Source organism: Antedon bifida, chromosome 9 (genome assembly GCF_963402885.1).
Source record: "Antedon bifida chromosome 9, ecAntBifi1.1, whole genome shotgun sequence".
Lineage (NCBI taxonomy): Eukaryota > Metazoa > Echinodermata > Crinoidea > Comatulida > Antedonidae > Antedon > Antedon bifida.
In genome coordinates, this window is record NC_136234.1 from 17,194,634 (window position 1) to 17,218,839 (window position 24,206).

Genomic DNA, 24,206 nt, shown 5'->3' on the forward strand with positions numbered 1-24,206 from the left:
GAATAAATTAATTGCGCCATCTTGTGCAATTTGTATTTTAATTTTTGAAACTTTTGGAAAACATGTGTCAATCTGTTTCTAACGTTTTCTGCAATTTCGTCTCTGTGGTTTTCATTGATTTCGTCTCCATATTTTCAAGAAAATAACGACACTGATTGCCTCCAATTATGGCATTCTAAACCCCATCGGGGCCAAGTTTGTAGAACTTGTTTCGGCTAGCAACTGTAGGCTAGACATTCCAACGGCGGAACAGCTATCTCGAACGGGAGAGAAGAGCTTTAATAGGCGATACATTGTCCTACTTGCCAAGAAAGAAATCTAGGCCTAGGAATTAAATTAAACTAAAACTTTCGCCAGAAGGGTTTAACTGTGCAATATACTGAGTACTAGCCCTAGCCTAGGCACATATATTATTTTATATAGATTTTTACAGAAAATTGAGACCAACAAAAATTTAATTCCAAATTTTGTCAATAAAGAGGTAGAGGAGTGTGCGGACAAATTTAAAATGTCAAAAACGACCAAAAGGAAGCATGTGACCAGGGAAGTCTTGGATGAGTTTGTTCTACCAGAAGACAACCAACAGATTGTGAAGGTGCGTCTTCAAAGGGTCGATGTCGAAGTATTTAAAGTTCAGATATTATTAAATTTTTAAATAAATAATTTAAATTATTAAAACCAGTCCTTACCCTGGGGTAATTGTTTATTCTTTTCATTTTCTTTATTTTTGTCTTTATAGATTTGTGCAGGGAGGGGAAACAACTTGCATGAAGTGGTCACTGCTGGACAGGAAAAGTTCCTAGCAAGCATGCCGAACAAATTCAGAAAAAATGTGTGGATAAAACGAGGTTGGACATCTTATACAGTATTAAAACAATTGTACCAATTCCAATGTAGAAGCAAATGATTGATGTAAAGTGTTACCTTGAATTGGACCACCAAGCCTTCCTCCTTCTGTCATGCTTACCAGAATCCCTTAACTGTTTGGATGGGATCTTCCTTGACATTGTTTGTTTAGCAATTCTATTATTTTAAAAACCAAGATGTTTAAATAATAGTAAAACTAACTCCAAATAATGAGATGGAAGTTATGAAACGACATTTCAATATTTATAAAGCTCTGTCTACACTATCAAACTAGTTTGACAAAAAAAGTGTGATGTGCCCAAATCATCACATTTTTTTGTCACATTAAGTTTGATAGTGTAGTCAGAGCTTTAGATCAGGAATTATATATTATTATATTAGTAATCTGATTTGTTTTACTTCAGGTGATTTCGTGATTGTTGAACCGATTGAGGAAGGCTGTAAAGTGAAAGCTGAAATAGTGAGGATACTTTACCCGCAACAAGTAAAGTATATACAGAAAGAAGGGAAATGGTAAGTGGGGAGAAGCAACAAGAAGTTGCTGTAAACAGATTATGAAGTTAGAAAAGCACCCGGTTAACTTTGTGAAAATTCAGAGAGGTCAGAATCTTATGAGCGGGTTCTCACAATTACAGCACCATTGTGAATGCTTCTACAGTAGAACCTCTATTAAAGGGACACCTTCAAGACCTGAAAACAAATCAAATAGGTGTGCCTCCGGAATAGTGGCCGTAGTGTTCCTTTAATAGAGGTGTCCTTTAATAGAGCTGTAATGCCAAGTGTAAACTAACCAAGTAATAGTTTAGTATCTAGAATAAATCCCTAAATTAAGGCATCACCAAAATTCCTATAAATAATTAATAAATTTTGTTTTCTAGGCCAGTTGAATTTTTAAAGAAAACCGAAGAAATCATTGTTACTAAACAAGAACAGAAAAATAGCGTAGATGATGAGATGGATGAGAAAGATGAGGATGACACCAGCGACGAGGAGGATGATTCAGATTTGTTTATTAACACAAATCATCCAAAGGCTGTTTATTATTCTGATAGTTCATCTGAAGAAGATGAGGATGATGATAATGAAAGTAGATAAATCATAACAGTCTTGTCCCTTAGAAATATTTTACTGCAAAAAGAATTTTTTTTATATATTAAAATAGTATACATAGACCCCATTTACACTTCTCTTCCAAACGACGGCCCTGAAGATTAATTTTCTCAAGCCATTTGTCACGGTTCACTGGGTAATAATGTTCAGCGCTTAGAGGTTTCACAACATTAGGCGCTATATAAATCCAGGATTTTATTATTATAAGCCGGCCCAAACGTAAAAGCAGCTCCTGGACCTACTCAAGAGGTGGTCCAGATCTGCATCCAGCCCAGGGCTGGCCCAACTTTATGGAGTGTTTACACTTGCATATTGGCAACCCAGGGCTGGCCCAAAAGTGTAATTGGGGTCATAGTAAAGTATTAAAGTAAACAGATTTTGATTAATTGTGATTCTATATGAATTAAAAATAAGAATGAATGCTATTTGTTGTCAGTTATTTCATGGCAAAGTAGAAATGATGTAACTAAAAAATGATATTGTGCGTGTGATTGAATGCCTCTGATGGGACTCAAACCTCACAAGGTGGGCGTCATAACCATTAGACCACACAGTCTACATGGTTGAACAAGTTCAAATCCCCATTGGATACATTGCATCGGTATTCTTTATACAATACAACTCAACACTCTTCAGTCCCTAGTCGCACCTACATGATCATTGTGTTCAAGTTCTGTCTACACTATCAAATTTTATGTGATGAAAAAATGTGATGTGCCCATATATGGAAATGATGTCATATCATTACCATATTTGGGCATATCACTACCATATTTGAGCACATTAAACTAGTTTGATAGTGTAGACAGAGCTTTATAAAGCAAAACAAATAACATGTAATCATTAATAATATTACTGAAAACAAACAAAACAAGATTTGGTCAGAAAGAAACAATGTTCTGCTCCATTTATTTAAGTGTGTAAATAGGTCAAAGGTGATATTTAAATACCAGAATCAACAACAGTAAAGGGACTCAGAAACGAAGGTGATGTGCTACCTAACATGTTTACTCTGAAAGCAATTTTTCCCTTTTAAAAATCCTTACCACTTTGCACTGATTTACTTTTAAATAACATACGATTAAAACTTGCTATTAATGACTGCATTATTTTTATACTGAAAAATGTGGTCCAAACATTTTCCTAAAATCTAAATTTTCATTGCACATTTACACACCGGTAGGCTAATCTGGCTTCCTCACTAGTCAGAAAAAAACTAAGATAATCTTAACAGTTGATGAATAGCGATGGGTAATAGGAATGGGTTATGTCATACACCATACCCATCCACATCATTTTTTGTTTTTAATTTTACAATTTTCAAGAACTAAAGCCTCGTCTACACTATCAAACTTTATGTGACAACAAAATGTTGTGAAAATGTGCCCATATATGGACATGATGATGTCATATTACTACCATATTTAAGCATATCACTACCATATATGGGCACATCACACTTTTTTTGTCAAAATAGTTTGATAGTGTAGACAGAGCTTAACAGGGTGTCCAGCACTAGAAAGGTACACCACCTAAATATATTTTGATCCACATTATTTTGTTGATATATAAATATAATTTTTCTGAATCACATGTTTTTTCATTCGTTATGGTAAAGAATATAGTCATAAGTCTTAGTTATGGTCTTAAGTACAGATAAGGTAGTTAATGGCACAATAAATTACCATGTATGCACTTTTTGTTTAGATGACGTATTTTCTTATACAGCACCATCAATTTTGTTTACAATTTTGATTTGATTAATATAGAAATATAATTATTATGATTTATGATCAACAGTGAAGAAGCCAGATACTAAAAAAAACTCTGGGTAAAACAAATATTTAAAACTTATATTAACAAAAGGCAACACTATTTCAGCTTAAATATATAACCCATTTTGTTCATGTACCCTGTACGCCCTTATTTGGTGGTTTTTCAATGAAACACAAAGTTTACCAAAAGGTTCTGTAATTAACGTTAAGTACAAAAGTATAAGAAATGTTTACACTACCAACGATAAGGATTGATGACACTGACAGATAAATATATATTTCCTACAGAAAACAATACAAATTAGAAAAGTTTTAATTCCAAATCTATAGGATAATCATCTAAACTGTCTTCGTTGAAAATAATATTCAATTACATATCATGGTCAATACCAACAATAAAATTGCAGTGTAAACAGGACTTAACAACAATAAAATCGTAGTGTAAACAGGACTTAACAACAATAAAATCCTTATATCGTAGTGTAAACAGGACTTAATACATTCAATATTAATTATGTCATCATAATGATTGACATAATTAATAAATTTTGTACATAATCAGATAATTTAAATAAAACTGTCTATAGGTACAGTCGACCATGTAAATTAGCATTTCCCATCAGCAAGGTTAACTGTTTGTCTAATTCCTTGTTTTCAATTGGCAAGGTCGGCCATGCTCTTCCTCAATTGTGTTGCCTTCCCGGCACAGTGAACTAGCGAAATGGTCAACCATGCGGATAGAAAACAATAAATTACATGCGCAATTGACCATGCCGATAGTCATTTCTGTTTTGGCGGTAAAATCCGTTTTGCGCTTTGTTTTTGGTGTGTGTACACAAATTTACATTCTAATTTAACTCTACAATTAAACAAATATATTATAAATATTTTGTGCAATTTACAAACACTGTATGACAAATTTATTTATTGTTTTGAAAATTTACACCACAAAATGATTTCAATTTTAATAGCGTGTTGTTGTTATTATAGAGGGCAGCAAACAAAATGGGTTATACAGCAACTATAACATAAAAAAAGTAAAATAATAAAATTTAAATATTTATGAATACAATATAAATATATAAGAAAACGTAATTGTATTTAAAATGAAATAAAAAACTTGGTGGTTAATCTAGATAAATATTTTTTTTTTTAGAAGACTGAGTTGATTATTAAAAAATGTTTGGATAAAACTACTTAATTATAGCTTTTACATAAGATAATATTATAGGTATATTACCTCTATGTTAATACACTATTGCTATGTGTAACCAAAAAAAAAAAACTTTGGCAGATGAAACCCAAAAAAAAACCGGTGAAAACATTTGCTACAATTTTTACACAGCTTATATTCTTTACACTACTTTTGTGTACTACAGAGAGTGTTACAATATCTCTCACAGATTATCTCATAATATAGAGATCTCTTAAATCAAGTTACACATTTTTGTCCACGTTATACTGTACAATATCATGCAAAACAGCGGAGAAAACAAACTTATTAATACAACTCACAGACAATTTATAGATATGATACAGAATTTACAAATGTCATACGCTCTAGATTATAGTCTAACCATATACTAGTAAATAGCTATCACTTCAATTCTATTAATTCTATTTATTCTAACTATTCACAAAAAAAATGACGAGAACCACTAGACAATGCATCTAGCAACTCTCACAACAATCATTTAAAAATCGTAAAAGCATATCCGCAATACAGATATGAGCGTCTAAATATATAAGTTAAATTTCCGTCACTGCCCGATATTAAAGTCAGTCAAGTCTATCCGTCGGGCAAGTCGAAACAATTCCGTCGGGCAAGCATCTCATGTCGGGCAAGCGTTTCCGTCCATATAGATAAATTCTGTACATGAAACATGGCGAAATTTATACCAAAAATTTTCAATTACATCGATAACACAGTTACTATCCTAAGTTCTACTACTAATAATTTACAATCATTAAAATATAACAAATTCTGGTCATTCTGGACTTCTAAGTGTACAGTTTTAACATTATTTTACCTGCAAAATTTATACTGCTAGAATATGTACAAGTTTAAGAGGCAAGGGGGATATTGTAGCGTATAGTTGTAAGATATGGTGCAGTTAAACAAAAGGCAATATAAAAACAGTTTGACAAAAGAATAAATCGTTTGATTTGGTAAATTCCAGGTTTGATTGTCCCAGTTCTAAGCCACTTTCACCATTGACCTAATAATAGGTCCATGGTTTCAGAGAAAAATTAACCAAATTTATGCAAATTTAATGACATATAAAGTCCTAGGACTTACGCCACTGGCAGAGAACCAACAACTCGTAAACACATTCCAATTTATACTGTATTATGATATAGCAATACAGTTTATTACAGATTAAAAATAAACCCTATCATTTTTAAAATTTAAGATCAGTGGTTAAGTTTAGTATCAAATTTAAAACACTTTTCATTTTTATTACATTAATTCAAATACATTATTTTATATTCAAAATATTTTAATCTAAAGTTTGATAAATCAAAATCCAATTATTATTTCCAATTCATTATTTTAAATATTTAAATGTAACATTTATCATCTATCGCTTGCCAACAAATTTGCATTTTTATTAAGAAACTCTTATCATGGACAAAACTAATTATGAAGGATAGTCTTTTTAACCTTGGGTGCACTATCAGCCTTGTAGTACTAATTTTAACACAATTAATGATAACATGGTCACAATTCATCAATAAAATTGTATAAAAATCACTCATTAAATAAATTTAATATATAAATATCGAGCAAAGAAAATTACTTTCTTATACTAAAAAAAATTTAAATAAAATTTGCATAAATACTACAACGCATTGTTGATATATTATATCTAAGTATTCTGCCATTGGAACCAATGATTGGAAAAAAAATACAGAGGGAGGAAGTGCAATATAAATAATACTACTTTACATAATGTTTTAGCTTTACTATATATGTACAGTTTTAAAACAATGATACCATCTTCTGAACATACTCCCTCTATTTATAAACCAATAGTGGTTTACTGTACAATAAATAATTTACTTTCATTTACCCTGCAATAACATGTTCAATAAATGTCCTTATTTTCATCCATCCTTTTTTCTTCCCTTTCTCTTTTCCTCTCTTCCTCCTCCTCAAATAAAGAAGGCAGGAAAGAGAGAATAAAACTTATCAATGATACTAAAACCAACATTTTAAACTGGCATATTTTGTCCTGGACATATACTATTACTAAGATTGTCAAATCTTCTTACTTATTCATTTTGTATTGTAATAAATCATTTTGAATTGTTGGTGTTTCGTGGTATCATGTCTAGTAACAATAAACATTCTGCAGTATCGAGTCTGCTGACAGTAACAGGCAATGTAGCTCTTAAATATCAAACTATTCTAACCTAAATAATCCGACTATAAGAAATAAAGAAATAAGAAATGATAATACTTGGAATCCAACGATGTTCTATAGATTTCTACCGATAGGAAATCAGGAGAACTAACCGAACAGCTGCCTGGCACAAAGTTTGTGAAATACTGATTTTGGAGGTTACTGTATAGTGTCAGTAGAGGCAATACAGTGTCACATGGATGATGGTTGCCATCAGATGCGATACTGCATGTTGTAATTGACGCTAGACATGATATCACTTGTGTAATTTAATTTAAGACCTTTATTACCAATTGTATGAATAAAAATAAATAAAAATTCCTTCTTAAAAATGATTTAAATAAATTTGTTTAAATAATGTCCAAATACAAATCAATTGTAAAAATGTTAGAACCTCTTTTGGTAGAAAAACCATTTTAAATGGATAAAACATAGAAAAATAGATAGTTAAAAGCCGAAAAGAAATATTAAATGTATTAAATAGTGCAAACGTATTCGACTGAAGGCAAACCATAATTGCGATATACACCTTGGTATCCATGGAAACTAAACAATTTCCAACTGTATCGTATCTAAAGAATAATTTACAAATACTTGGAAATTACTTTATTTAAAATTCACTATAATAATTAAGTTTTTGTGTTTATGTTAATTTATTATTTATTTCATTAATATTCATGATTTAAAGTTTTTTTTGGAATTCATTGTTAATTCATTTTTAATTATAATTCATTAATTGGATAAATTTGTTATTCATGTTTTGATTCTATGTGTCTTTAAATGTTATTTATAAATTCTGTAATATTTATATTTGATTTCATTCACAAAGGTTACAGGTTAAAGAAAAGTATTCAGTATTTCTGACATGATCAGAAAAATAGTACAAATTAGAATTTTAAAAACATTGATGAATATTCATAGGTTTACCTAATCAAATAATATTAATTATTGATCCAATTAATAATCAAATTGTTGAGTATTTTTTAATAGTTGTTGTTCTTGTTTGGTGTTTAAAAGCATATATTGATGAATATTCAAGAGCTAATTAATTAATATTTTCCTAATTAATTATTTAACTAATTAAAAATCTTATAAATATTTGTTGTTGTCTCAATTTCTCTCATCATTTGTATATTGTCTTGTATTTTTATTTCTTTTCCAACGTGTAAAATGTAAAAATATTCATTTTGTAGTTTTGATGTCTTTAAAAATACTGTACAAACACAATACATTTATTGTGTTAACATCTATTCAGCATTATATATCTACAAGTTTATATTGATTTCGCAAGAAACAGTTAAATAGGCTATCATAGAGAAACATGGTTTAAATCAGGTTGTAGACTCTGCATGGTGAACACACATGGCCAACCAATCAGGGTCTTATATTCAATTGACCAATGAAAAATGAAATGTATACCAACATTACTAGATCATGGAGGAATTACTCCATGCCAAGAATTAGATTACCATATTATTTTTTTTTTACAGTACTATACCCCAAATTATTTTTCCTGACCATCATGGTTCAGCAAAGGTGTTATTGCAGATAAGTTTTTTCCCAGATAAGTTTTTTCCCAAATTTACATAAGCCACTTGAGCATATTTTGAATGGGAACATTTACATTACTTAGCCTCTATCAGTAAATAAAAAAAAAAGAATAAGGCTATGTTCAAACTAGAGAGGAATTACTAGCAGATCTTGCGGAGTTATAACTTGTGTTCACACTGTATAAAAATGAAATGATTGAATCAGAATTGTACATTAATGTGCCTACTGGTGAATTAATGTTGAACGCTGAGTAGAATCACAACTTTTGATTAAGACTAAGCTAGTACATCTTTGTGGTACAGTGTGAACACTTGCTCATGAGTAGCAAATCATGACTATATTATTCAAATCAGCATTGTACATTAATGTGTCAACTGGTATATTATTGTACAATGCTGATTGCAAAAATCAATTAGCATTATGCTAGTACACCTTTGTCGTCTGAACACTTACTCATGATTAACAAATCATGACTATATTACTCAATGATGGTCTCTTCTGTGGTTCTTGGTTTGGCTGTATCTTTGAGAGGAACATCATCTCTGGTGTAGGTGAAACCTTTGAAGTCGGCTTGGTTGATTTGTTCAACTACTTTGTGGTCTATCTTAGTCAGCTTCGGCTCTTCTTTGGTGAAGTCGGCATCGAAATTGTTAACATCTCGCATGGTTTTCTGAAAAGCAATCAAGATTATTTTTATCAAGCCATTATAATATCTCGTGTAGAAAGAGACCGTTTGACTGACAGACAGACTTACAATTTTTGGTTTGAATGGTGGTGTAACCTTAAGCTGTTCCAAAGCTTCCCAATCTATATCCCTAAAGAATGGATGTTGTCTGATGGCTTCTTCTCTGCCTTGGCTGCTGATGCATCCAAGACGTTTGGCAGGACTTTTGGTCATAAACTGAAAATAAGTAATACACATATATTTATCTTAATGATAGAGACGTACCTATTGTATCACTTGCCATTAAAGCACAACAAATGTTTGAGCATGTGTTGTGGTAGCTTCCATGATTACACCAAATTAAACAATTTGGGTAGCTGCAGAAGTTGTCAATGTGTATATAATTTATATCACCTAACCAATAGTTTATTTCGGTTGTTGGCAGAAAAACATATGTAGAGTCTTATGAATTTGTCAGATCTGGCCTTGGACTGTTGTGTTTGTGTGTGCATACATATGCATTATGCATTATCCATTCTTACCTCCCGATTAATAATATTGAATTACAGCAATATTCTTTTAAGACAATTTTATGTAAAGTGTCTACACTATTAAACTAGTTTGACAAAAAAAAGTGTGATATGCCAAAATATGGTAGTAATATGCCCAAATATGGTAGTGGTATGACATGTCCATATATGGGCACATTACATGCTTTTGTCACATAAAGTTTGAAGGTGGACAAGGTACATACAGCTTTGAGAATTGTAGTAGCCTCCCTGCTAAGCCATACAGGATACAAGACATCATCATTCATAATACAATCAAAGAGGTCATCCTCTGTGTCAGCCTCAAATGGTGGTTGACCTGCCATCATCTCATACATCAACACACCAAGTGCCCACCAATCTACCGATGGTCCGTAGTCAGCCTCTTGTAATATCTGTAAGTATAAGGTTAGTTAAAGGTCACCTTAGACAGCGTCGTATGATGAGGCCCGATGTCGGGAGAAAATAAAACATGTTTAATGATCTCCTGACGACCTAAAAATTACACCCAACGCTATCTCAAGACGACTCGTCTCGATTCAACTCAGAACGCACTGACGAGTCAAGATGTTTCATCGGGCCTCGTCGTATGATGCTGTCTGAGTTGGACTTAAGTTAATCTACTTTCATCTCTTTGGGACATAGGGCTACCTTATGTTGCTTCTGTAACAAATCTATTGCACTGGTAGGGTCGTCTTTATCATCGTAAGTTCCACAATCAATTACGGAACTAGGTGGCCTACTTTAAGCCGTGACAGTATATGAACTAGTACACCCTACTCGTTTCAAAAGATGTTTTATGGTTTTTTACACAGTTATAAACGACGGGTGCTGAAATGTACTAGAACAAGGCTGATAACAAATTTCAACATGAGCCATATCAGCATATTACTTAACAAGCAGTATTTGTTATCTAAAAACCAAACTGCCAGGAGGAGTCAAGTTGACCAATAGACATAGGTTTTTATCAGTAACGCATAAAAGTTTCTCTGTCAACTGATTACTTACTTCTGGAGCAATGTAGTCTGGTGTGCCACAAAAGGTTGATGTCAGCTTTCCATTAATGATGCCTTCTTTGCACATACCAAAATCAGCAAGTTTACAATGTCCCTCCATGTCTAACAAGATGTTGTCTAGCTTAAGATCTCTGTTAAAGAAACAGGGTTACATAGATGTTATATAATAAATAAATAAACAGACTAGAGACTACACACAAATATACTTGCATTTCCAAAGTAGCAAAGACCAACCTTAGCTAATTTGCATATCATTGGGAGTGACAGAGGCCGTGTTTCCGCAGCCCAAAATTATTGGTTAATTTTCTAACCAATAAAGTGCGCATGATCCATCATTCTAAAACAACCAGATGCCCAATCACAACGCAACAATTTGTCCTTCCGGTCAAAGGTTAAAAATCATCACATTATTGGTTAATTCGGCAGAAACCCGGCCAGGTGTGTGATGCTTAAAAGTCTCCTCATCATGTGACCATTTAAAAAAGAAAAATCTCTGTTTGCAATTTGTTTCACTCAAAATGCTAGATTGCCTAGCCTACCTGTATATAACACCATACTTGTGTAAGAACTGCAATGCTAGTGTAACTTCAGCTGCGTAAAACTTGGCCCTCGGCTCGTCAAACTTCCGTGCACGTTGGATTTGAAACATCAGATCTCCTCCATTTACGTATTCCATTACAAAGAATAAACGGTCCTGAAATTTAAAGGAGTAAATTAGAAATTGGGGAGAACAGAAGCAAAAGCCTGGGACAGAGGACCCTGGGGTACACTCATTGATAGACCAGAAGGGGTAAAAGTCATTAGTACAGTAGAACCACTATTTAGGGAAACCTCTATTCAGGGGACACATCTATTCAGGGAAACCTCTATTCAGGGACACCTCTATTCAGGGGACACCTCTATTCAGGGAACACCTCTATTCAGGGACACCTCTATTCAGGGACACCTCTATTCAGGGACACCTCTATTCAGGGAACACCTCTATTCAGGGACACCTCTATTCAGGGACACCTCTATTCAGGGACACCTCTATTCAGGGACACCTCTATTCAGGGACACCTCTATTCAGGGACACCTCTATCCAGGGAACACCTCTATTCAGGGACACCTCTATTCAGGGACACCTCTATTTAGGGGACACCTCTATTTAGGGGACACCTCTATTCAGGGACACCTCTATTCAGGGGACACCTCTATTCAGGGAACACCTCTATTCAGGGACACCTCTATTCAGGGACACCTCTATCCAGGGAACACCTCTATTCAGGGACACCTCTATTCAGGGACACCTCTATTCAGGGAACACCTCTATTCAGGGACACCTCTATTCAGGGACACCTCTATTCAGGGACACCTCTATCCAGGGAACACCTCTATTCAGGGACACCTCTATTCAGGGACACCTCTATTCAGGGACACCTCTATCCAGGGGACACCTCTATTTAGGGGACTTTCCTATATAGGTATACGTGAAATGAATGAGAGACCATACTCAGGAGATACTCCTATTAAATTTGTTGGGTGTTGAAAGTGTCCCTTTAATAGAGGTTTTGTACTGTATATGTAAAATGATGAAATACCTTTGTATGAAAGCATGAATGAAGTGATGTTAGAAATGGATGTTTGTTGGCGAGAACCAAGACACGTTTCTCTGTCATTGTGCATTCTACATCGTCGTCTTGGATGATAGAATGCTTCTTAAGAACCTTTACAGCATATACTTCATCTGTATCTTTCAGTTCAGCCAACATTACCTGTGATTGAAAATATAATAGTGTATTAGGTGCACGTGTTGCTCTCTAGTTTATCTTCAATTTGTTCTTATTGTGGTGTATTTATTCCTTATGCTCTGTCTTCACTATCACACTAGTTTGACAAAAAAAGTGTGATATGCCCAAATATGGTAGTGATATGACATTATCATGTCCATATATGGGTACATCACACCTTTTGTCAAACTAGTTTGATAGTATAGACAGAGCTTTAAGTTGAGTGACTGAGTTACGTCAGGGGCACCACCTATAGCCATTATGTTCTAGGCCCTCATCAACCTTCAGAGTGAGACTTCTTTGCTAAGGACTTAAAAATGGCGGTCAGTGTTCACTGCTAGCTCGTCTACACTTTTAAAGAACCCTGTATCTTTCGGAAGAGCAGGTTACTCGGTGTCTATCTTGGCCTCTCGTTGTGGATCGCCAAATAAAAAATAACTAAAGTGCCGTGTAATGGCAGCTGTACAACATGAAGGAACTTGTTGTCTGTGTTTTCCACACCTGTATGCAAATACAGCCAAGTAGGCTGCGAGTCACATGTAATTCTCCTACATAACATTTAATACAAATGTATTCACTGTTCCGATAGAATGCATTTTGGATGTATTGGTGAAAATATAAACCCCTAAATTTGATATTTTCCCTCACCTTTCCAAAGCTTCCTTTTCCTAGCACTTTAATGAAATTGAAATCGTTAAGTGTATAAACTTTAGACGGAAGCTGAGAGTGATCGCCCATCGATGTTGGCCCAAATACGTCGTCGTGATCTTCTACTCCTGTCTTCTGCATAGCATCCAACAAATTAGTCTTATCGTCCGATGTGCTGCCCCCTAGAGATTTATATTTGAAATTCAATTAATATATCGTAAATATAATATATTCATAATGATTTTGATTTCTCTTTCTGTTGTTTGCTATTAAAATTAATTTAATTTATTTTTATTTTAATTGTACCAATTCAGACTTTGGCTGTCAGTATATTTTATTGTATGAAGTTTTTTTTTGTAAGTTTAAGATAAAAGATAACAAGATATAATACATAAATATCTTATTGTTTGTATAATTAATAATTTTACAGTACTACATCCTATTACATAATTAAATTAATCTGTTAAAGAGATTACTGCAGTAACAGGAAATTACATTACTACAAGGCTATTTATTCGTTTTGTTTACTATAAATACTGCAGTAATTACAATATTTAATGGTGTTGTACAGCTTTGACGGCTACATACCGTAAGTCAGTAATCTTTTTTAGGAATTATCTCTTAATAATTATTGTTTTCAATGTGGTTAATCTTTCATCTAATAAAGAGCACACCAAATTGAACCAAACTTTTTACATTAATATTTACTTGAAATAACATACATGCATTCCATTTCATGCAAACACCAATAACTAAACAATGGTATAATACTTGAAATCAAACAAATATTTGACCATACTTACTATCATGTGTCATGTGATAATATTCTTGCTTATTCCATCATTTATATCAATTTAGTATAATTAATTAACTATTTATATATGTATTTATTAACTATATTTGTTATAGCTTTCTGTTTGTGTTCATTATTGTTATTATTTGGCCTATTATTATTATTATTATTTATTCGTTCCATTTAATTTAATTTTTTTCAGCTTCTAAATGAATTTTGCTCACTATACTTTATATTTAAATTTTCATAATTGCACATCAAAAATTGTTAATAACTGGCTACACACTGACCAAGTGTCGAACCAGTGTGCACTTAAATTTGAATAATTTTAATTGAATAATCATTATCATAAGCAAAGAATGTAGTACCAGGTAAATTTGAATTTTAAAATAAATATTTATTTAATTTAAATAATTAATTGATAATATTGCACTGTATATTTCTTACTTTCCAAATTTAATGCCTTCCGGTATTAATAAAAAAATGGTTATATTGTATTTTTTAATATTAAATGTTTGTACACCTCAGGCCGCTGGCTTATGGGTCCGTTTAGGCTTAGTTATTTTACCCAGGTAAATCGGTTACCTAACAACTAAAATTTGCGATAATTGGCCAATGAACAAGCTCTATATTTTGGAAATAAATGAAACCGAGTTTTTAGGGAAGAAGAAAGAAAGCCATAGATTATCAAATCATTATTAGCTGAAATATTACCTGACGATATCGTTGATTCACGGGACGACACAGAACTTGAGGTGGATTTCATATTATTGTGGGATTTCGTAAAAGAAAACTATAATATCACAACAAAAAAAAACAACACATAAAAAACATGCAGCATACAAAAGACCATTTTTACGAGGTTAAAAATGCAAAGGGCGGCCCCAATGTTTCTTTTTGGACATCTCCAAAAAGTTAAAAAAAAAGGTTTGCCATTAAACATTAGATATCAATTATGAGCATTATTAGTTTTATTTTAAATTGTAATAATACTGCACTTTACTTAAGCAGAAGAAATATTAACACTCATAAAAATGGTCTATAAATAATTTTATAAAAACATTATTTAAATCGAAACATCATCATGCTCCAATGGGAATATAAAATGAAGTGCTCCCAAAAAATGATATTCTATTAAGGAACCAACTGTAAATAATTTTTAAAAACCTGTGCTGTTATACAGTAAATAATATAACAAACGTATTATGCTTATATTTGGTCCCATAACACATATTATTAAAATATCCTCAGAATGCTATCTGTAAAGGTAGGTTCATTAAATAGATATCTCAATACTGTAATATAGTCATAGAAAATGTGCTATTGATAATGTTGGATTGCGAAAATTCATGTATCAACAGCTATTCCGAGACCATCCCTTAAATAAATAGGAGGGAGAAATAAGCACCACATATTTTTGGGTCTTCTTCTGTTATCTTTCATATTTCAACTTGTTTTCTGTAAATCCGTTTAAAAAAGGAAATAAAATAAGGAAATTATGAATTAACTGAAGATGTTTTTAAAAAATAATTGATTGGATCATAGATGTACTACATAAAATGATAAACACTGTGCTTGATTTTCAATGAGAAATCACAGAAAATACCTGAAAAATGTTGAAAATTGCACATTGATATAAAGCATAGTTAATGTGTACATAATACTATTATGGACAACAATATATCATTATGTAAGATGCTTGATAATTGGTCATTCATCGGCATTGATTGGTCAAGCGATTTGATTGGACAATTAAATTATTGTCCAGATAAAATGGAAATGTTGACGCAGCCTGCCACATAGATCCATGATGGAAGAAATTAATCCATTGAAAATAATGTTTATGTTTTATAACACACCAAAGTGTATCCTGGCCGTTTGATTGGCTGATTATGTATCACATGTCATGCATAATTTGGATCTATCCTCATGATAGTGGGAACATTCAGGTTTTTGTAAATATTTTAAGAAATTTTTGCGAAGCTGGCGTGTTAAAAAAACCAACTTGTAATCTGTGTTATATATATAACAGCTCTATTCCATCACTGAATTCTGAATGGCCTAAAATTTTGAAGTGATAAATTAATTGACTAAAATTTTACAGTGGTGTGTTATAAAACAAATAATGTTTTGTATTCGTGGAATGGTAACAATATTTTCATGAGTCGAAAGATAGACTGTGTTCCGACGTAAAATCAGTTACATGTGTGACTGTACATGTGTAATCAGTGATTGTTCGGACGATGAAAATTTACATGTGTAAACTAAAAAAAAGTACCCACCAATGTCATATTTCATGCATCTTTTTTATACTAGTATGGTCAAATTGCGGTTAATCAGCTTGCGGTTTAAGGTGTAATTGAAAAATCCACCTCTTGTGGGTTTTTGAAACGGCTAGTTCATCTCAAAATTTTCATCACACGCGACCATTACATGTGTAAATTTTTTACGTCCGAACGGGCCCATAGATTAGCCTATACAACTCCGTTTCGCCTCATTGAATAGAGCAGTTAATCTTTAAACCAATGTAAATATGCTCTCCATTCCACATATTTAACATTCATTATTTGTATAATGTAACGCAAAAGCAAGCCGATATTGTCTACTGAAGATAATGTAATGCATTGAATATGGCCATGTAATGTACTTTATCTTTCAAACTATGGAAATATATACGGTATAGTTGAAAATTAATTTTTCCAATTAACTGATTGTGTACCTGGATTCCATGAAATTGCTTAAATAAGACGGTATGTTAACAGAATGTAACAGAAATGTTAAGTGACTCAACCGATATGCATAGTTAAAGGGGTAAGGGAATTTTTGTCACAGTTCAAACCCATAATTTAAAAGGAGATAAGCAAGAAATGGGAAGCCATTTTAATTCAGGGTTTCATAGTTTTGATCTGCAACAAGTTGTAGCATTTTGACCACTAATGCCACAATGACCGGATCAACTCAACCGGAAATAAAACGCTGACTTGCTCACCACGATATTACCTCAACTATGTTTAAAAATATAAGAAAGTTATTCCTTTTCCTTGTTTTGAATAAGTAAAGAATAGAATTGTTATAAATTTACTGTAAGGTAGATCACGCACACAATTTTGAATTTTTAAACAAAATGGAAAAACCTAATAAATTCGTCAGTTTAAACACACAGTGTTTATCATGAATTGACACCATCAATTAACTATCTGCCGATTTTCTAAGAAAAATCTGAAAAACTAATTTTATTCCGGACCTACGAATCCAGGGAGGTTTGTCAATGTTTTATTTTGACACCAACAGCCTGGCCAATTACAGAAAAGGAAATAAACAAGTTTAATATCAAGTTTTATAAGAGTTTTAAGTAGTGGCACTGTGACAAAAGTACTACATGACAGAATCAGGACTTGAACCAAGGACCTTGGAATTGGTAACTATAGTGCCACTTTCAAAGTTACATAGAAAATTTGTAAATAGATATGATTAGGTAGGATGAGTATGATGTTGAATGTGTGGACGATTCTCTATAATGTGCTGAGTATCCAGGCAAATTCTGTGATACATACATGTGACACCTATCATTGCCTAACCTTAATACTGTATAATACAGGCAAGGTAATATATACGCTACATATGTGACACACATGTAACACTGTATTGCACAATTTGCCTATGATACTGGCCAAATATTGCCATATGTGGAGATACTGTACAATAACAAGAATCTTGAAGAAATTGAAATTTTCATTGTATGTTCAGTAATATTAGAAGTTTAGAGAAACATTTAATCCTTGTAATGTAGGCCTACTTTATCAAATTATTTGAGCACCTTGAATATAAAATCAACCACAGCAACTCATGCGTATCAATGGCAAGCAAATCACCACATGTTTACACGAAAACGAAAAACGATATTTATCATGAATATATAAGTACAACAATTACAATGAAAATCTCTTGGTAAAATCTTAAATCTCAAACGACCAACATTTACTGTTTGTTAAATTAAATGCTAAATACGTGACTTTATCTCTGTAAAAATTGTACGTATTTTAATGTTAATGAATATATAAATATTGTATACTTTGAATGTAAAGAAAATTTTTGATAAAATGAAAAGAAAATTGATTTATACAGTATGAATGTTAACATTTCATTTAATAACGTGACAACACTATTTAATATTATTGGCAATGGTATATTAAATGCTAGATAAAATTAGAAGTGTATTTTTCACAATTTTAACATTATCAAAATAGTACTAATGTTTACATTTATTTAGTAACAAGAAAATGTTGTTTAACTTGTTTTTCGTTAAAATAATAAATATTTACTATTGGTAAAATTAGATGCTAGTGACTTTTTAACGATAAAATTAGAAGTGACTTTTTAAAGATAAAATTAGAAGTGTATTTTCCAAAAATTGATTAAATATAGTACTAATGTTTACATTTCATTTAATAACATGAAAATGTTGTTTATTTTGTTTTTCATTAAAATAATAAATGTTTATTATTGGTAAAATTAGATGCTATGAATTTTTAACGATGAAATTAGAAGTGACTTTTTAAAGATAAAATCAGAAGTGTATTTTCTAAAATATTAAAATAATAATAAATATTTACTATTGGTAAAATTAGATGGTAGTGACTTTTAAAAATAAAATTAAAAGTGTATTTCCAAAATGTTAAAATTGAAAGCTATTACCAATGTTTACATAACATTCAACATGATAATGTTGAAGCTGGTTTCCATGAAAATAATAAGCATAATTATTGATTAAATTCTAAGAATAATAGGTTGATGTTTAGCAGTTTTGACATTTGAAATTGTTACATAATGCTTACAAACAGTAATTAGCCTATGAATTGGCAACTTTACGGTTTTATTCCTAAAACAAAAATCATAATTTTTGAAAACTATTGTGTTTTGCAATAATGCCGCATACAAGAAAATACTTGTTATACTGTAGGCGTCACATCCTTTTAAAAAAACGGGGGAGGGGTTTTTTTTAAATGTCTGTCAAAAATTATATCTTTGCAAATATTTATTTCTTTAACAAAAATCATCATAATTTCTGAAACTTTATTCAATAATAATTATTGAATAAAGTCTCTGAAAAGGGGAAAAAACAATTTTCTGAAAACTATTGAGTGATTTACAATGCCTTTATATAAGAAAATATTAATGTTAGGCATCACATCCTAAAAAAAATGGGGGGTGGGGAGGGGTTTTTTAAAAATGTGTCAACAATTTTATCTTTGCAATTATTATCCTAGACTCATTTATTATTATTTAAATTTTGTATAACATTATGAGTACATAAAGGAATGATGAAGAAATTCAAAGAATATTAATTTTTTTGAAGTTACTGTAAAAGTTGGATATGAATGAAATACTAAAGTTGATAAATACACTATAAAAGTAGAAACATTGACTCAATTTGGATAATGACGTCATAATAATGATGTCATAATCATGATGTAATAATCATGATGTCATAATCACATAGGGCAAAATTCAAACCTAAAATACTGTACAAATACTGTATATAGTTTTTTACTATTTGAAAATCCATATCTTAAAAAAAATAAAATGTAATCAAAAACTTAATTATAAAGTGACACTTATTCGAAGCATTTAATTGGTCCTTTGAGATTCAGATGTTACCAAGAAGCAAGACATATTTCGCAAGGCGGCTGGTTGGCGTGTGACCAGCCATTGAACGTATACCCAGGCTACGAAACTATTACCTGACTGACTCGACGAGTAATCCGGGTGGGGCGTTTTGTGTTCCCCGTGCGCATTCAATCCCTGCGCATAAAAAACAATAAGTACAACTTATAATAAATACAATTAATAAGAATATCCCATTGATGGTACGGTTCCTGCTTTAAGACACAACTATATGTATAACAACATAGACTAAAGTGTCTAGCCTTATTTTAAATTGGCCACGGCCACACCCAAAACAAATATTCATTAAGGTATTACATTAAAAAAAAATCATAAATATGTTTTATATTCATTTGAAAATTTAAATAATTGCATAATTAAACGTTTATGCAAATTATTAAAGATTATTACTTTTACAAATACCCTTAATTTCTCACATACACGCATACAAAAAAAAAACCATTAAAAAGTTGACCAAATTCACGCTTGTGGTATCTGCATAAGAATCTGTAACTGAAAAAATTAAATTTGTTAATAAAGAAATGAAAAATATCTTCAGTACTAATGTAACTGACGTCTGATGTCACAATTGGGCAAATGGGAGGTACAGTATACTGTACCAGAAAAATGTCTAGATAATTATTTTTATTTACTTTTCGCAAACCCAATATTTTATGTTGCGTTCATCCATCTATAAAATTCAGAATTACCATATCACAGAAATATCCTCATTCCATCCTTATCTACAGTAATTTAAAATATGTCATTTTGTTTTAGAAATCATCCATTTTAAAACACTATTTTCATTGTATTATGTAAAATAACTGTTCTATAGAGAAAGACTAACGAGATAAATTCAATTATTTTACTGTATACCAATCCATCTAATCATACAACTCTATGATCTAATATTCCTCCTAGATGATGACCTTTGACCTCAGCTTGCACAGTGTAATACTAAGAAATAAGACGAGTTATAAGCGCCACTGTAAAGCACAACCAATTACTGTATACAGCAGCACGGTGCAGGCTGTGTAAAAACAAGTCATAGTATAGTAGCCTAGCCTCTGAAATAACTATCATACAGAATCATCAATAAAACCAATTGTTTTTTACCATTTTATCTTTTATTTTTAAATTAAAATTAATGAAGTTGAGATAAAATATTATCATAAGAAATGATGGAAGAATTCCCAAACAGATCAGACCGATCAAGGCAAGTTGATATCAAAACAAAATCAGAAACAAAATGAATATATTTTTTTTATAAAATTTATCCTTTTTGGTAAAATTAATTGGGAAAAAAATCAAGGTTTTATTGTTTTAATATTTCAACAATATTTTGTGAGGTGGTCCCATCTAGGTTTTAAATGATTGTATTCTCATTTTTAACTATCAATTCAATATTGAACATTATGATAATTTCTGAACTAAAAGTGTAATGTACTATTAATTCAAAAAGATTTTCAATCATAGTCTTTCACATAATTCTCTCTTATTTATTTATCAATCATAATATATGTTTATTATAATGTTTAATTTTGAAATTAGAAATATTGGCAGTGAAAGGAATTTGCTACCAGAACTCTGCCTATAAAACAGAAGAGGCCTAGTTCGAATCCTTAATAACTTTTTGCATTAATGTTTTAATACCATTATAGCATTTTCAGCATATCTCTAGCCAATTTAGAATTTTTTCCTCCGTAATAATCAAGTTAAAAAATTATTTTAGATAATCTTTATGTCATCAATGTCAATTAACATTTTCAATGCAATACAACTCATTATGATGAAATCATCAACATGATAATATTGTACTGTATGTATATTCTATTATTATAATAATAATACTATGCTGTTTCCAAGGCCTACGCCATTAGCATGTATGCTGATCTTTCTTCCTACATTTTATAATTTTTAAATTATTGTTAAGTGGCCTTCATTTTCCCTTTGAAGATAAAAATTGGGAGTATTATAAAAAAAACCTGAGCATTTGGAATGATGTTAAAATGTGAAGTTCTTGGTATTCATGTGCAATCGTTATTTATTTGTTTGAGTCAGTTTCCTTCACGTAATTATGAATAGTTTTCGGAGAATTCAGTTTTAAGGGGAATCGCAAGGGGTGTGAAGATGTTTTAAGGGGGATCGGCAAGAGTGAAGATATTTTAAGCAGAATTGACAGGGGAATGTTTAAATCTCTGTCTACGCTATCAAACAAAAAAGTGTGATATTACCAAATATGGTAGTGATATGACACATCACATTTTTTTGTCACATAAAGTTTGATAATGTAAACAGGGCTTTAAGGGAATCATAAAGAGTGAGGATGTTTTGCAAGAAGCATTATTCGGAATATTATAAGCAACCGTTTTATTTATTATTGCATGGGCATATTATATATATTATGAAGAGGGGTGTTGAATGAATTTTATAATTTTTGAGTTTGAGAATAGGCTATTTTCAGTTTATCCATGTAAGCTAGGCACAGAACAGACTATTAAACAGGGATCGGATTGGAGGATAAAAAATTGATGTATTGTATGCTTTTATTCAATCTAAAAACCGAATACAAATTAAAGTATTTAGTCATGAATGTGTGTTGGGTGTCAACAGCAGATGTTCCTGAGTTAAAAACAAAAGCAATCTTCATTTTATATACCTAGTAATAATAGACAAAAACAAAACTGGCTTCTATAGGAATAATATAATGCCTAGTCCTAATGACCTCTTGACCTTTCTAAAAGTTAAGCACACTGTCACACAGCTTCTCCAATCAATAATACTTATAATATTATTTACATTAAGCATTCACTCTGTAAATCCAGTGACTTAATGTGTTTGCCTATAATTATTAAATATTATAAGATCATCATTTTTGTAATGCGATGAAATTTCATGAAGTCACTACAGAGAAAAGAAAGCAAAGGACAGAGTCAGAATTAGACTTGCCACAAGTCTGTAGTTATTGTCTTTTTATGTTAGTCCACCAGTCAATTTCTGGTCTGGAAACTATGTTTTGAGTTTAAGTATTATACGTATGAAACGCCATGTGGGCCAAAATATTTAATTTTATACTGATTGATATTTGAAATACAGTCTAGAACCTAGTACAAGTCAGAATATACAGTAAAACATTGAAAGAAATATGATTGATGGAAAAAAAAACAGGGCTTTCCAAAGGGGAGAGATAAAATATGTGGGAGAAGAATACAGGCACCCTGCCTCCAATTTTTTAATTCTGGATCCACTTCTGCCAATAAACCTTTAATACCTGAAATAAAATTTACGTTACTTCACTACAACCAAAAATAAAAAATTGACGTTATATTTATTTTCTTCCTCTGAAAAATAAAAGATGTACCGTATACTATATATTGGCAGTTAGTAATAATAATAACAGATTATCATGTAGATAAAAATCACTGGTATCATATTCATAATGGTACATTCAAAATGTGTTTTACCTCTTTCCTTCTTCCAATTAAACTGTCAGGAGTTAATCCTATTTCGTTGAGGAGCTGTCCAAGCTTTTTGCTATCGATCCCGCAACTGTTTGCCACGTTTTTCTCGCATCTCTTATGTACATTCATCTTGCATGCTGCATCAAAGAAAAATTATACTTTATTATTACTGTATAACTTAATATTTCTATTTAAAGTAGAAGTTAGATCTCTGAACCTATGAAGCGGACACCTTCAGGACATTTTAGTGTTCCCAGGGAAGAATGAAATTACTCTTCTCTGGTGTTCCTTACTAGGGGTGTCCCGAAGGAAAGGTTCTACTGTATTATACACATCTCTCTATTTACAGTACTTAAAATTAGTTTTAGTAAGGAGCATCAAAACCCTAGACTAAAAAGTTTTGTTGTTGAATCACCTTGTAGGTTATTTTGAATATTGTATCTTTATTACAACTCCTTACTTGCTTATATTTATTTTACTTTATTATATTTTGTATGTCATTGTATTTATATGTGAGCGATTATGCCTGTCATGAATTTCTGCAAGGACCAAATAAATCTGAATACATGTATATGAAGTATGGTAAGAAATTATGATACACTGATTGCGCAATAGGACTACAGTATAGCATTTAATAGAAAAAGTTTCAATTCAACTTATTACATTCATTTCTAGAGCCTGTTTTCCACTAGGCGAGTTTATCAATAAATCAACAATTCCTGAGCTTTGATTGGAATTACATGAAAATATGAATACCCATGCTGATAAACCGATGCATCAGTGGTAAACAATGTTTGGGATAGAAACGAACAAAACACTGTTTATGTATGCATTTGTAAACAGTTAGGCACAAAACAAATTCTTCATTCTTTATAAATCATTTGATAATATATTCCTTCCGGTTCTATAGGTAACCAATTTCTATTTTTTATC

At 31.5% G+C, this 24,206-nt stretch overlaps 2 protein-coding genes across 3 annotated transcripts in view; one reads left to right on the plus strand and one right to left on the minus strand.

Annotated features, from left to right (window-relative positions):
• Nucleotides 1-26: 26 nt before the first annotated feature.
• Nucleotides 27-2,409, plus strand: LOC144851704 (putative RNA-binding protein EIF1AD). The gene is made up of 4 exons (XM_078709293.1): nt 27-595; nt 740-848; nt 1,272-1,380; nt 1,746-2,409. The coding sequence occupies exons 1-4, from the start codon at nt 509-511 to the stop codon at nt 1,960-1,962; spliced, it is 522 nt and encodes a 173-aa protein (XP_078565419.1). The 5' UTR covers nt 27-508; the 3' UTR covers nt 1,963-2,409.
• A 6,326-nt stretch (nt 2,410-8,735) lies between these two features.
• LOC144852808 (calcium-independent protein kinase C-like) overlaps nt 8,736-24,206 on the minus strand; it is a 34,932-nt gene continuing 19,461 nt past the window's right edge. The window contains exons 7-15 of one of the 2 annotated variants that reach the window (XM_078710787.1): nt 23,277-23,410; nt 14,863-14,941; nt 13,356-13,537; nt 12,519-12,692; nt 11,478-11,632; nt 10,931-11,069; nt 10,129-10,317; nt 9,465-9,611; nt 8,736-9,380 (exon numbers count right to left, since the gene is read on the minus strand). In XM_078710787.1, the coding sequence (XP_078566913.1) occupies nt 9,189-9,380; nt 9,465-9,611; nt 10,129-10,317; nt 10,931-11,069; nt 11,478-11,632; nt 12,519-12,692; nt 13,356-13,537; nt 14,863-14,941; nt 23,277-23,410 (1,391 nt within the window). In that variant the 3' untranslated portion in view covers nt 8,736-9,188. Of the gene's footprint in view, nt 9,381-9,464; nt 9,612-10,128; nt 10,318-10,930; nt 11,070-11,477; nt 11,633-12,518; nt 12,693-13,355; nt 13,538-14,862; nt 14,942-19,889; nt 19,951-23,276; nt 23,411-24,206 lie in introns of both variants that reach the window. The other variant, XM_078710788.1, reaches the window with a different exon arrangement.

What these genes read in the sequence shown, in the direction of transcription:
- LOC144851704 (XM_078709293.1), top strand. Translation starts at nt 509, where the DNA reads ATGTCAAAAACGACCAAAAGGAAGCATGTGACCAGGGAAGTCTTGGAT. An exon ending in AAATGTGTGGATAAAACGAG is followed by an intron (nt 849 to 1,271) that starts GTTGGACATCTT and finishes GTTTTACTTCAG; the next exon opens with GTGATTTCGTGATTGTTGAA. An exon ending in ATACAGAAAGAAGGGAAATG is followed by an intron (nt 1,381 to 1,745) that starts GTAAGTGGGGAG and finishes TTTGTTTTCTAG; the next exon opens with GCCAGTTGAATTTTTAAAGA.